The sequence below is a fragment of the Eptatretus burgeri genome, chromosome 15, assembly GCF_056783735.1.
Source record: "Eptatretus burgeri isolate ZD-2024b chromosome 15, Ebu_testis_v1, whole genome shotgun sequence".
NCBI classification, from domain to species: Eukaryota; Metazoa; Chordata; class Myxini; order Myxiniformes; family Myxinidae; genus Eptatretus; species Eptatretus burgeri.
The window spans coordinates 6,779,612-6,794,200 of NC_140975.1; the positions used below are offsets into that span (position 1 = coordinate 6,779,612).

General features: G+C 41.0%; 1 protein-coding gene across 2 annotated transcripts in view; it reads left to right on the plus strand.

The window, feature by feature from the left end:
- Window positions 1-14,589, plus strand: part of KLHL32 (kelch like family member 32) — a 71,915-nt gene that overhangs the window by 11,754 nt on the left and 45,572 nt on the right. For both annotated transcript variants that reach the window (XM_085857870.1, XM_085857871.1), the window contains exons 2-3: window positions 1,575-1,768; window positions 2,429-2,536. In XM_085857870.1, coding sequence (XP_085713996.1) covers window positions 1,586-1,768; window positions 2,429-2,536 — 291 coding nt within the window. In that variant the 5' untranslated portion in view covers window positions 1,575-1,585. The remainder of the gene's footprint in view (window positions 1-1,574; window positions 1,769-2,428; window positions 2,537-14,589) is intronic.

Below are 14,589 nucleotides of genomic sequence, written 5' to 3' on the forward strand. Positions count from 1 at the left end.
TATGGGCCTCACCATCACCTATGACCTCTCTTTGGCAGACCAGGTGTCAAACTTCCCTCCAGGTCTTCAAGACAGCTCTTCACCACCATCTCAGATCATCTCCAATCCAAAACCATGATCTTTTCTTCCCTCATTAACCCCACCTCCCCACACCCCTCCCCCAAAGTCCTCCTCCTTCCAGGTTTCCAGTTTTTCCCTGCAGGGATTTTCCTTTGTGTCCATCTTTTCCACCCTGTGCGTCCGATTATGCCCCAATTCCTTCACACACCCATTGTTTGTCCAAGTCTTCAAACCAGCAAATAATACTGCTCTGTATAAAAAGGTGCAGAAACAGATCCCTGCAACGAGACCAATCAGCCTTCTCCCAATCAGCAAGTTTATGAAATCCATCATCGCTTCAAACATCAAATCCTTCCTCTTCTCCAGTGGCTTGATTTCCAACCATCAATTTGGATTCAGACCAGGTCACTCTACCCTGGACAAGTTAATTCTGCTCTCCCAACAATGGATGGAGGTCATCAATGGCAGACATGAGATCAGAGCCATATCCCTAGACATATCGCGTGCTTTCGATACGGTCTGGCACCCTGCCCTGCTCACCAAACTCTCTTCCTATGGTATCCATGGCAATCTCCACTCATAGATCAGACTTCCTGTAACTGCCACAGTCAATGTGTGGCCCTCAATGGAATTCTCTCATCCCCTCTTCCTGCCCAGGCTGAAGTTCCTCAAGGTAGTGTTCTGAGCCCTGTTCTTTTTCTGGTTTTCATGAATGATCTCTCCGACAAACTTGGTAAAAGGGTAATGTAAGACGGGGCAATTAAGTGATTAGATTTTGGGCCAGATGTGATAAAGGTCAAGGGTCAAAGGTCAAACTGAAATTTTACTGTTTACGCCCTAACTCAAGAAATATTGGACAGAATTTCATCAAACTTGGTACAAAGGTAAAGTTAGACAGGTCAATTAACTGATTAGATTTTGGGCCAGATATGATAAAGGTCAAGGGTCAAATATGTCAATACTCAAGTGTTTGTGCGGGAGAGCATAGGCATACCCGTTGACTGCGCGCAGTCGAATTACTGTAGTTTATTTTATTTTTTGTTACCACGATGACATGCGAACAACTGGACGGATTTCAACCAAAAGTGGCACAAGTATAGACTTTTATACAAAGATTAACTCATTAAATTTTGGGTTCAACAGGTCAAAGGTTATGTCTGTCTGTCTGTCTGTAATTGAGATCAAATATAACAGTGGGTTTACATACAATGTGGGCGGACGCATATCCATCGACAAATTCTTGTTGAATTCTATTTTCGAGTCACTTCTGGTTCCAGAATGAACTGCTGCTAACCCTCCAATCACAAGAGATGTTTCATTATTTGTGAAAAATCTTTTTTAAAATTTTGTTTTTTAGGAACTTTATGAATGGTATGACACATGAATGACACTCCTTAACAACAACAACAACAACAACAACAACAATAACAAAGTATTATTTGCTTGTTAATGACATCCCACAATCCGACATTATCTTCATGACGGTTGTAACATCATATTTCTCTTCCCAACAGAATTGACACGTATGATGTCCGTGACTCGGTCATGCTGGCAGTCAAACACGCACACAGACCGGGTCTTGGCGTCCCTAAACCTGCAACGACGGTCCGGCTGCCTGTGCGACGTGGTTATTGTGGCCGGTGATAACCCACCGCAAAGGTTCCAGGCACATCGTGCTGTGCTCGCTGCCTGCAGCGATTACTTCCGGGTGAGAGGTCGTGTTTGATTGCAGTGACCGTGAGGAACTCAGGATGTAATTGAACTTCCTGTTCTGTTGCATTTGATGCCGGTGGCATTTGGAGCGATCTCTCTCACACATCTTGTCCGAGTCAGATTTTGAGTGTCATTTCATAATTCTAACTTTGGATCAAATCTTCCTGTGGGTTGGCCTGTTGTATCCATCGTCTACTAATGTCCTTTGCTAACGTCGGGCACAAACGCAACTTTGTGGTCGCCAGTATTACACATCATCTTTTTTCAATGCAGTACTTCCATAAAGGATGCACAATTACAATGCGAGCACATCTATAAAGGATGTACTAATAAGAATGAGTATACGTCTGTATTAAGAACATGAGTGTATCGACAAAGTACAAAACATGTAAGATTGGAACGTGAATCTATATGATAAAACTGAAAAGGTCTGTTCACTGTATGAACATAAACTGACGACATGAATGCATCATGGACACACCACACAAACACAAGTGTCCTGGTACACAAACATCACACCAAGCAAGTTCTGGTGGGGGTTTGCAATCTCTGATTGCTCTTTCTAGTTGTTATTGCAAACAAATGATTAAATGTGTTGGAGCACCAACCTGTTCCTCTAAGTGGTTGTAGTCCTGATATGCGGTTGTACCCACAGGCCATGTTCAGCCTCTCCATGATGGAAAGTGGAGCTCAAGAGGTGACTTTGAAGGGAGTTGGTGATACGGGCCTTGAGACGATCTTGGATTTTGCTTACACTGGCCAGGTATTATCACCATACATCGCTGACAGGTGTTTTTAACTTAATTTGCAATTACCTTTTTAAATATGATTAGTTACGTGGTAACAAGCCATTATGACACGTGGAACCCAACAATCACTGATTTATGACACGGTCTCCAGAGACTGCCCGACTGTGAATACGTGTTGGAGTTTTTCCTCAGCTGGTTAACATGTTTAGTAATTTTTTTTTAAAGTTGATCATACTTTCATAGTTTGGTTATGAAGACGATCGGAGGGATTTTATTACGTACTAGCAAATACTACCCATCGCTTCGCTGACGGGAATACCAAGCATGGAGGAGATACTAAGGAGAGAGAGAGAGAGAGAGAGACAGAGGGAAAGAGAGAAGGAGAGAGAGAGAGAGAGAGAGAGAGAGAGAGAGAGATATTATATATATATATATATATATATATATATATATATATATATATATATATATATATATATATATATATATATATTTGAATTTGAAACACTGTTTTTCACAACATCAAGAAAAAAAAAAAACAGGTAATTCATTCATTTGGGAAACACACAAAAAAATACAAATCTTTACATATCCGAAAAAGATACAAATCATACAGTGACCACCAAATTAAGTTGATCCACCAGACACATAGCTCCACCAATGCACCATTTTCTCTCAAAAAGTTTAACATTGTCATTATTTTTATGTTTAAATTCCAGTTTTAGTCTCGCTACAACAAAACCTTTGAAAATAGTTACATTATCAACGTCATCGTCATTTTCCTTGACTTATAAATGGCGTATTTTGCTACAACCACCAGAAAATTCAAAAAAGCACCAGCATCTCTACATGAGGGGCTATAAGGCACCCCAAAAATAAACATGTGTGATGTAAAAGAAAAAGACAAAATATGAAAGAGGTGAAAAAGCAAGGAAAAAAGAGGGGTAAGTCTTTCGTACTTCACGTATGTATGGAGGAGATTCTTGCTCTTCTTGCTCACAGAAGGGACATGTGATAGATATGGAGCTATTAAAATGATGTACAAAGGTGTTGGATGGGAGTGCCCAATGTACTAGCCTCCACTGCATATCAGCCAAAAGGCCATGAATGGGTAACCTGTACAACTTAGCCCACAGAGGAGCAGAAGGAGAACCGGGCCCTAACTTCTCACCCCACAAAGCTCTGCGTGTTAGCCCCAATGGGGAGAAACATTGCTTCGTTCGTGAGAGGTCTTGAATCCCAGTCTTAGTTACTAAATGAAAGGGGGGAAGATCTTCAATATTTGACTGGACAGCAGAAAACACTTTAATTTCAGGAAAGGTCATCCAAAAATCTTCCCCAATATCGACACCTTCCCAACCAATATTTAACTGTCTAAATTTCCTCACCACAATCCATACAGTTTGGTCCACGAGTCGGATGGATCTAATGCCAAGCCTGTCTGCAACTGACCTTGCTGATCTCCATTTAGACCAGGCGTCGGCAACCTAAACCAGGCCGCGGGCCACTGGGCCACGTTCAGGCCACCTCGCGGGCCGCACCCTCCTCCCAACCCGAAAAAATAACAAACACACCTAAAATCAATGATAATAAATGTAATTGTAAATTGAACCTTAAGACCTTTAGCCATCTGAAACAACAACGAAAAAATATTTAAGACCAAGTTAAGTGGACTAGAAGCGAAAATAATTTATTGTGACGTACAGAGACTGTGATATATGTGGAAGAATCATATGTCCACATATGTTAAATTTGCCGTCGGTTCAGAAAAATGTTTCGCGGGCCGCACCGAATGGAAATCCGGACAAGGCGCTGCGGGCCGCACGGGAGGAGCTCGCGGGCCGCATTTGGCCCTCGGGCCGCAGGCTGCCGACCTCGGATTTAGACCTAGACATCCCTAAGGTCACACACCTTGTTAACTTGTACTTGTATGAATTTTTTGATCAAGGCCTGACTATGAGCAACACCAAGAAGAAAAGTGTTGTAGAATAAAAGCTCCTGGAGAAACATTTGGCAGTTGTAGACCTCATTCAGGCGTTGCATACCAAACCCTTTCCAAGCATTCAGTAAACTTCGGTAAAACCCAGGAAGTGGGGCATAGTTTATGCGCTCCAGGTCTACTAAAAAAAGATGCTGGTCATATTTTAAGCCACCAGTCTGTTGCAGCAGGAAGTGTGCAAAGGGACGCCAAGCTATCTGTTCGTTGAACAACAGTCTTTGCACAGACTGCAGGCGAAAAGCCATGATGCGACTGCTGATATCCACGACACTTTGTCCTCCCTCCTTCCGGGGGCGGTACAATACAGCAGGCCGAAGCCAGTGGTAACCACTCCAGAAAAAGTTGACCAGCACCTGCTGGATGTCGATGATTAAGCCTCTCGGTGGTTGTAAGGAAATAGCTTTATGCCATAGTCCAGGTGCTCTCAGGTTATTAATAACTAGTGCGTCCTCTGTATGAAAGCGACCTGAGTAGTCCTTCCCATCTTTTTTTAACAGACTCGTAACTTGTTCCAGCATTCCTTCCCAATTCTTCACTTCCATTTCTCTATTTCCAAGATAGATTCTGAGGTATTTGACCCCATCTGTCCTCCAGGTTAGGTTCTCTGGAAGTGAAGGTGTCTTTATTGGGGAAGATATACTATTTTTACCACACCATAGCCCTAAGCTTTTGTTCCAATTTACCTCACTTGAGGAGGCTGCAGAGAATTTTTCCAAACACCTTTGAAGAACAGAGATACTGTTTTGATCTCTAATTAAAATGCAGAGATCATCGGCATAAGCCGTGACCACAAAATTCGGACCTTCTACACCCCCCCCCCCCTCCGTCGTGTGGCATTCGCTGCCTAATTGATGCCAGAAGTGGTTAAAGGGCAATTGTATACAGCAATCCTGAAAGGGGACAGCACTGACGAATACCCCTTCGGAAAGAGAAAGGGGGTCATAACCTGTTATTTACTTTCACCATACAATAAGTATCATTATACAAAACTTTAACATAAGAAACACATTTTTCTCCAAAACTCATCCCCTTAAGAACAGAGAACAAGTACTGGTGGTCAACATGATCGAATGCCTTTGCTTGATCAATAAATAACAACCCAAAATTGTCACCCAAGGTATTATTAGAGGAAATGCTATCCCTTACCAGAAAAATATTATCATGAATGGACCTCCCAGGCACACAGCAAGTCTGATCTGGATTAATTACACAAGCAATTACATTTTTCATGTGACTAGCGAGAACTTCAGAAAAGATGTTATAGTCAGAACAAAGTAATGACACAGGCCTCCAATTTTCAACCTGTTGAGGGTTCCCATCTTTTGTCAGCAAACATACAACTGCCCTCTTACAAGATAATGGCAGTTCTCCAACACGTATACACTCTTCAAGGACATGACGCAAGTCTGGTCCGACCAAAGTCCAAAAAGCTTTATAAAATTCGACGGGTAGGCCATCTATTCCAGAGGCCTTTCCATCTTTCAAACTCCGCATGGCTGCTTCAAGTTCTTCAGCCGTGATTGAGAAATCAAGAAGTTGTTGCTGATCTCCTTCTAATTGTGGAAGCTCTGCAATCAATTCTTGAATTTCCTCATTGTCCACACTCTGGGGGTAGTATAGATTTGAATAAAAATCCTTCAAGACATTCCTGATCCCTTTCTGGGATGTCATTAGGGATCCATTTAATGCACGCAGCCCATGAATTTGTTGAGACTTTTTTTATATTATTCTCCAATTTAAAGAAATCTTTGTTTGGCATATCAAAGGTCAGATAACCCATCCTCATCCTTACCAAGGTGCCCATAGCTTGTTGTTTCACCATTTCAGTTAATAAAGCTCTCTTTTCCTACAACTCTTTGTCAAAAGAGCCCTTTCCACCATCTGTCTTCTGTTCTAGAGCTGCAATTTGAGTTCTTAACAAATCAATTGACAAAGAGTGTGTTCTTGAACTAAAAGAACTATACTGCTGACAGAAGGTTTTAATCTGGGACTTTGCAAAATCCCACCACACCTGCAAGTTAGCATGTTCAAACTTGGATGAGCGAATTTTCCCCCATACATCTCAAAGATTCTTTAAAAAATTTATCATTTAACAGACTTGTATTAAAGGACCAATAAACACTTCCACATGCTAGATCCGGTTTATTAAAGGACATCATGACGAGGTCATGATCCGTGAAACCGGCAGGAACAATTTGAGACTTCAACGCTACACATGACATTACTTCATTTACATATATTCTGTCTAGTCTTGCTCTTGATACAGCTCCATCATGACATCTACACCATGTATAGCATTTCGATTGTGGATGCTGTACTCTCCACACGTCTTTAAGTTTATACTGTTTGATGATGCTGTCTAGAATTTTGGTTGAGACAGCATGGGGTTCATGACTTTCTATCGAGTGAGGGACAGACAGTACAATTAAAATCTCCAGCAATACATATAAATGCGGTTGACTCCAAGTCCTTAATAAAATCTTTTAGAATGGAATTTTTTTTTTCCTTTCAATAGGATCACTTGGTGCGTAAACATTTACAACAATTTTCTTTTGTTTATTGCAAACAAAATCCATAGAGATAAGATGCCCTCTATATATTTCCTTAAAAGAAAGTTGCTGTGCACAAATTTTATGGCTTAAACAAATCGCAACTCCTGCTTTTGGTGGAGAAAAACCACTTAAAAACCATCGACCTTTAAAGAGTCTTCCCCAATCGGCTACTAGGGTGTTTGTAGCATGAGTTTCTTGTAGGAGGATTATATCTGCTTTCAAGTTCTCACAAGCTTGAATTGTTTGAACCCTTCTTAAAGGGGCCCGATCCCCATTTATATTAAAAGATGCGATGTGCAAAACCATCGTTAAGATTCTAAGCACTCGGTCTACTTCTACCTGCATTTCTTTTTTTCGCTTTTGCCAAAGCTTTCCTGAGTCTCTGAAACTGAGGTTCAGAAATCTCTGTTGAGTTTCTTTGCACCATTTGTTTTGCAGTGGTGATAAACGCCTTGATATCGCGAAAATTATCTTTGATCTGCACATTTCGCTACCTGAAGGTTTCATTTAAAAAAACTAATAATATTTTCTTTCGATATATTTGTCTCTCTTTCTTCTTCCTGAGATGCACACAATGCATCACAAGAAACACAAGCCTCTACATTTACATCCTCAATCTAGCTTGGTTGTGATTCAGCCACCGCTACCTCCATTATCCCATGGTCTAAATAATCTCTCTGTAGAGATTGAATATGGAGACCTGCCCCATCACTGTTGTCAACTTGGGGGTTATTTTCCTCTTTATGTTCAATCCTTATTACAGTGGAGGGTAAGGGGTAGTCATTCTTAATGTTCTGTGTCTTATTTTGGTCATCACCCTGAGTAAGTTGTTCACCTTCACATGTATAAGTATGATCCTGACACCTTTTAACATGAACCATTGGTGGAGTCACGTCTTCCACCAACTCCTCACTACTTTGCTCCCTTTGTGCAGGATGACCAAGCTCACTCGAGGTACCAGCGTTTTGCACTATCAGCACTTTATCGCCCTTATCTTTATTTTCAATGCTTAAGAGGGAGCGTTTCAGACTCTTTCTCAAGCTTATGTCCATCATTTGTTCCTCAATGCAATTTAAATCCTCTGGATTTTGCACCTTCTCTCCCATTTCACTTAGGTTGTTGTCGTCACAAGGGTTAACCATACTATCCTTATGATTCCCATCTTTTGCTGCACATTGACGTTCTAAGGCATATTCCTGCACTATCGGTGCTCATCTGTTGGGTCTCCCCGCACATTAATGGAGGGTGGGGGGGGGGTGGATTTTGACCCAGCTGCAGCAGCATACATTCTTTTTGCATTCGGACAATAATTCCGAGTATGACCTTGCGATCCACATCCATAACAGATTAAAGTTTCCGTTGCTGCAAAAACCCGATATTCATGTCCGTCTAATTTCAGGTTAAAAGACACACTTAGTTGCATCACACCATCTTTTAGAACAACAAAGCAAAACCGTTGAAACGATGCAATGTGTTTTAAGTTTTCATTCCTGGTACGGAGGGGAACAGTAATTACTCTGGACACCACAGTACCATGTTCACCTAGCTTCTGAAGCAGTATTTCATTTGATACGAAGGGTGGGCAATTACTTATTATTTTTGTCGCCGCTGTGTCCATTGATGACACCGGAACGAAAGTCTGGTCATCTCCCAGCACCAACCCTCTTTGCACAACAATGTCTGCAAAGTGCGTTTGTGACACGAAGACGACAACTTTGTGGCTCATTCGGGATGCTGCTCTAATGTTCTTTACACCTATTATTTCTCCAACCGCGAGGAGAATATCGTCCATAACGACGTTTTCCGGCGGAACGAAACACAGCCCATGCTTCCGCGATAACCCTTCATCGCACCCATGACTGTTAGTAGTTTGACCAGCCATGTCTTATAACCAAACAAACCCAAAAGGAAGGTTCTTCAAGAGCAGTAACCACCTCAGATTATCAAAAAGCAAACCTGCCACAAGCAAAACTAGCAAGTGGAGGGAAACAAAAGATTAAATGAATGAAGTATTTAGCAAAGAAAAATAGCTAAACGGAGATACACAGCAAGTAGTAAAGCAGGCCCCAAAACCAGGAAGTCCTGAACAAGCCTGCGAAACACTTACTGTGTGCTCTTTCTCTCTCCTATCTCAACAAAGAAAGGAAACACAGGAGAAAACTTCACACACAAACAAGGATACAAGGGGAGCAAAAAGGGGATAGGAAAAACACCAACACGACACAGTACTCACAGCTACACTCACAGAACCACCATGATTCCACACCGATGCACAACTCACGAACAACCAACAGAGAGGGAGGGAGGGGAGAGAGAGAGAGAGAGAGAGAGAGAGAGAGAGAGAGAGAGAGAGAGAGAGGCAGAGAGAGGGGCAGAGAGAGAGGCAGAGAGAGAGGCAGAGAGAGAGGCAGAGAGAGAGGCAGAGAGAGAGAGGCAGAGAGAGAGAGAGGCAGAGAGAGAGAGAGAGGCAGAGAGAGGCAGAGAGAGAGAGAGAGAGAGGCAGAGAGAGGCAGAGAGATGGGAGTAGGGGAGTTAGCAGAGATAATATGTAATGCTTTATGAACAAAACACACACACACACACACACACACACACACACACACACACACACACACACACACACACACACACACACACACACACACACACGATATCGGCAATTTTACTGGAATTGGCAGGTTTGAGTCAGTGTGATTACCGACTACAGCACATACTGTATACAACCCAGAAACTTTGAGTAGCTTTCACCGAAAAACGATGTTACATTTATGTAGACATTCCAGGGAGATGTTCACAAACATTATTCTTTATAAACAGCTGCGTGTGACGGGTGGAAAACAAATTTGGCTCGGTAATTTTGAAAATAGGTTAATACGGCAAACGGCTCGGAAATCGGGTGTTATTTCACAACTCACTCAGAATGACGGAGCATGAACCACTCGCTCAGGATGACGGAGCATGAACCACTCGCTCAGGATGACGGAGCATGAACCACTCGCTCAGGATGACGGAGCATGAACCACTCGCTCAGGATGACGGAGCATGAACCACTCGCTCAGGATGACGGAGCATGAACCACTCGCTCAGGATGACGGAGCATGAACCACTCGCTCAGGATGACGGAGCATGAACCACTCGCTCTGAATGACATGGTACGGAAAAAGCGTCCACAGTGAGTCAACGATTTGCTTAGAGTGATGTAGCGTGGCACTACTAGCGACTTAAGGGCACTCAAATTGGCTTAAGCACTCAAGCAAGCATTCCAATTAAATGGTTGATAAGGTACGGCTGGCCAGGCTGTGACTGCATACCATATGGGATCCCTTTAACTTTAAAGCCAGTCTTCACCATGCATGCAGCAGTTAAATAAATAAAATGAATTTGTTCAAATAATGAATTTATCCATTAAAGAGTTGCTGGTGATGTAGAACAACACTGGAGACATCGCAAAGTTTAATCGCCTGTGAAATAAACATTGCAGATAATCCACCATGTTGCCTGCTCATCTGTGCACTCGTCACGTGGTACATCGTTCGTGTTCCGCGCAAACGTTATAACCTATTTTAAAGTGTCTGCTCTTCACCAGGTTTGCTTTGATTACCCATAGAGCACCTCACGAAACCCCCAAAAATATCGACACACATGGAAGACGTGATGGATAAGCAATCCCTCGGCGGGACATTGCATGATGTCGAGCAGTGAATGCATTAGTTCAATGAAGCTGGTTGATTTTGGTACGTTCATAGCGAACACAGTGAGCTTCATACTTAACGTGTGCACATGAGAGAATAGGAAACCAACAACAACAACAACAACAACAACACAATACCCCTGACGATTTGGAATCCGTGTCATGGCTATGACCCTTTTGCTTCTGGTTGTTTTTAAACGCTGTGCGGTGTATAAACACGATTGGGTTTTATTTCCATCTTGTGAATATTATTTAATGCGTGCACATGAGAGAATAGGAAACAACAACAACAACAACAACAACAACACCACAACACAATACCATGGCAATTTGGAATCCGTGTCGTTGCCTATGACCCTTTTGCTTCTGTTTTTTTTTTGCTTCTGGTATTTTTTTGTTTCCGGTTTTTGTCATGGGGAATGATGCATGCCGGGAGATAAAGGCATCGTCGGAGACATGAAAGACCCAAATAATATCAGACATGGTGCATATTTCCTCCACTGATTTTAATAAAGATATCTCCCGCATCATCAAAAAATATTTTTAATCGTGATTTACATTATTTGATCGCTGATCCCGAATCCAGGCCGAAGTAACCGGAAATTTCGTATAATTGCGTATACAGTTGTGAACAAGTTATAGGTAAAGTCAGAAGCGAATGTAAGAAGAATTCTACGTTCGCTTCTGGTATTTATTTTTTTTAGATGAGATCCTGTTCTTGGTGCTGTAGTTGTTGTTGTTAAGGTAATATTTATTTTTCCAGATGAGATCCTGTTCTCGGCGGTGTAGTTGTTGTTGTGAAGGTAATGTTGAGGTAATATTTATTTTTCCAGATGAGATCCTATTCTAGGCGGTGTAGTTGTTGTTGTGAAGGTAATGTTAAGGTAATATTTATTTTTCCAGATGAGATCCTGTTCTAGGTGGTGTAGTTGTTGTTGTGAAGGTAATGTTGAGGTATAATGTTGAGGTAATATTTATTTTTGCAGATGAGATCCTGTTCTGGGTGGTGTAGTTGTTGTTTTGAAGGTAATGTTGAGGTAAAATTAATTTTTTTCAGATGAGATCCTGTTCTAGGCGGTGTAGTTGTTGTTGTAAAGGTAATGTTGAGGTAATATTTATTTTTTTAGATGAGATCCTGTTCTAGGTGGTGTAGTTGATGTTGTGAAGGTAATGTTGAGGTAATATTTATTTTTTTAAATGAGATCCTGTTCTCGGCGGTGTAGTTGTTGTTGTGAAGGTAATGTTGAGGATTTTTTTTTTCAGATGAGATCCTGTTCTTGGCGGTGTAGTTGTCGTTGTGAAGGTAATATTGAGGTAATATTAATTTTTTTTCGATGAGATCCTGTTCTCGGCGGTGTAGTTGTTGTGAAGGTAATGTTGAGGTAATATTTATTTTTTTAAATGAGATCCTGTTCTCGGCGGTGTAGTTGTTGTTGTGAAGGTAATGTTGAGGTATAGTGTTGAGGTAATATTTTTTTCAGATGAGATCCTGTTCTAGGTGGTGTAGTTGTTGTTGTGAAGGTAATGTTGAGGTTATATTAATTTTTTTAGATGAGATCCTGTTCTGGGCAGTGTAGTTGTCGTGAAGGTAATGTTGAGGTTATGTTAATTTTTTTAGATGAGATCCTGTTCTGGGCGGTGTAGTTGTCGTTGTGAAGGTAATATTGAGGTAATATTAATTTTTTTCGACGAGATCCTGTTCTCGGCGGTGTAGTTGTTGTGAAGGTAATGTTGAGGTTATGTTAATTTTTTAGATGAGATCCTGTTCTGGGCGGTGTAGTTGTCGTTGTGAAGGTAATATTGAGTTAATATTAATTTTTTTCGATGAGATCCTGTTCTCGGCGGTGTAGTTGTTGTGAAGGTAATGTTGAGGTAATATTAATTTTTTTAGATGAGATCCTGTTCTGGGCGGTGTAGTTGTTGTTGTGAAGGTAATGTTGAGGATTTTTTTTTTTCAGATGAGATCCTGTTCTTGGTGGTGTAGTTGTTGTTGTGAAGGTAATGTTGAGGTAATATTTATTTTTGCAGATGAGATCCTGTTCTCGGCGGTGTCGTTGTTGTGAAGGTAATGTTGAGGTAATATATATATATATTTTTTTCAGATGAGATCCTGTTCTCGGCGGTGTAGTTGTTGTTGTGCAGGTAATGTTGAGGTAATATTCATTTTTGCAGATGAGATCCTGTTCTTGGCAGTGTCGTTGTTGTTGTGAAGGTAATATTGAGGATTTTTTTTTTCAGATGAGATCCTGTTCTTGGTGGTGTAGTTGTTGTTGTGCAGGTAATGTTGAGGTAATATTTATTTTTTTTCGATGAGATCCTGTTCTTGGCGGTGTAGTTGTCATTGTGAAGGTAATGTTGAGGATTGTTTTTCAGATGAGATCCTGTTCTAGGTGGTGTAGTTGTTGTTGTGAAGATAATGTTGAGGTTATATTAATTTTTTTAGATGAGATCCTGTTCTAGGCGGTGTCGTTGTTGTTGTGAAGGTAATGTTGAGGTAATATTAATTTTTTTAGATGAGATCCTGTTCTAGGCGGTGTCGTTGTTGTTGTGAAGGTAATGTTGAGGTAATATTAATTTTTTTAGATGAGATCCTGTTCTAGGCGGTGTCGTTGTTGTTGTGAAGGTCATGTTGAGGTAATATTAATTTTTTTTGAGGAGATCCTGTTCTAGGCGGTGTAGTTGTCATTGTGAAGGTAATGTTAAGGTATAATGTTGAGGTAATATTAATTTTTTTAGATGAGATCCTGTTCTAGGCGGTGTAGTTGTGAAGGTAATGTTGAGGCAATATTAATTTTTTTTGATGAGATCCTCTTCTTGGCGGTGTAGTTGTTGTTGTGAAGGTAATGTTAAGGTATAATGTTGAGGTAATATTAATTTTTTTAGATGAGATCCTGTTCTAGGCGGTGTAGTTGTGAAGGTAATGTTGAGGTAATATTCATTTTTGCAGATGAGATCCTGTTCTGGGTGGTGTCGTTGTTGTTGTGAAGGTAATGTTGAGGTAATAGTAATTTTTTTAGATGAGATCCTGTTCTGGGCGGTGTAGTTGTGAAGGTAATGTTGAGGTAATATATTTTTTTTTCAGATGAGATCTTGTTCTCGGCGGTGTCGTTGTTGTTGTGAAGGTAATGTTGAGGTAATATTCATTTTTGCAGATGAGTTCCTCTTCTAGGTGGTGTAGTTGTTGTTGTGAAGGTAATGTTGAGGTAATATATTTTTTTTTTCGATGAGATCCTGTTCTCGGCGGTGTCGTTGTTGTTGAGGTATAATGTTGAGGTAATATATATTTTTACCTTCGCATTCTGCGAAAGGTTATGTTTTGGTCGGCGTGTATTTATTTATTTATTTATTTGTAATCTTGTGATCCGTATAACTCAAAAAGTATTAAACCGAATTGCATGAAATTTGGTGGGATGATTGGTTATTAGCCAGGAAGCATTCCATTAGATTTTGGGATCGTTCGGGTCAAAGGTCAAGGTCAAGGTCACGAAAAGTTCAAAATCGTCTTTTTACGATAACACGGTCAATTTTTATTCAATTTGCATGCAACTAACGCCAACATGTTCAGAATTCAACGCCTCATCTTGTGATATGCAATATGACACAATGACGCCCCCATACTCTTGTTACCGGTTAGGGGTCAAAGGTCAGGGGGGTCACGACCTTTAAAAATCTGCGGTTTTTGTCATAACGCGGTCAATTCTTGTCCGCTTTACATGAACCCAGCACCAAAATGTTCAGAATTTAATGCCCAATCTTGTGACACAATGACGTCATAACACATGTCACCGGTTGGGGTAAAATGTCGGGGGCGGGGGGGGGGGGTCA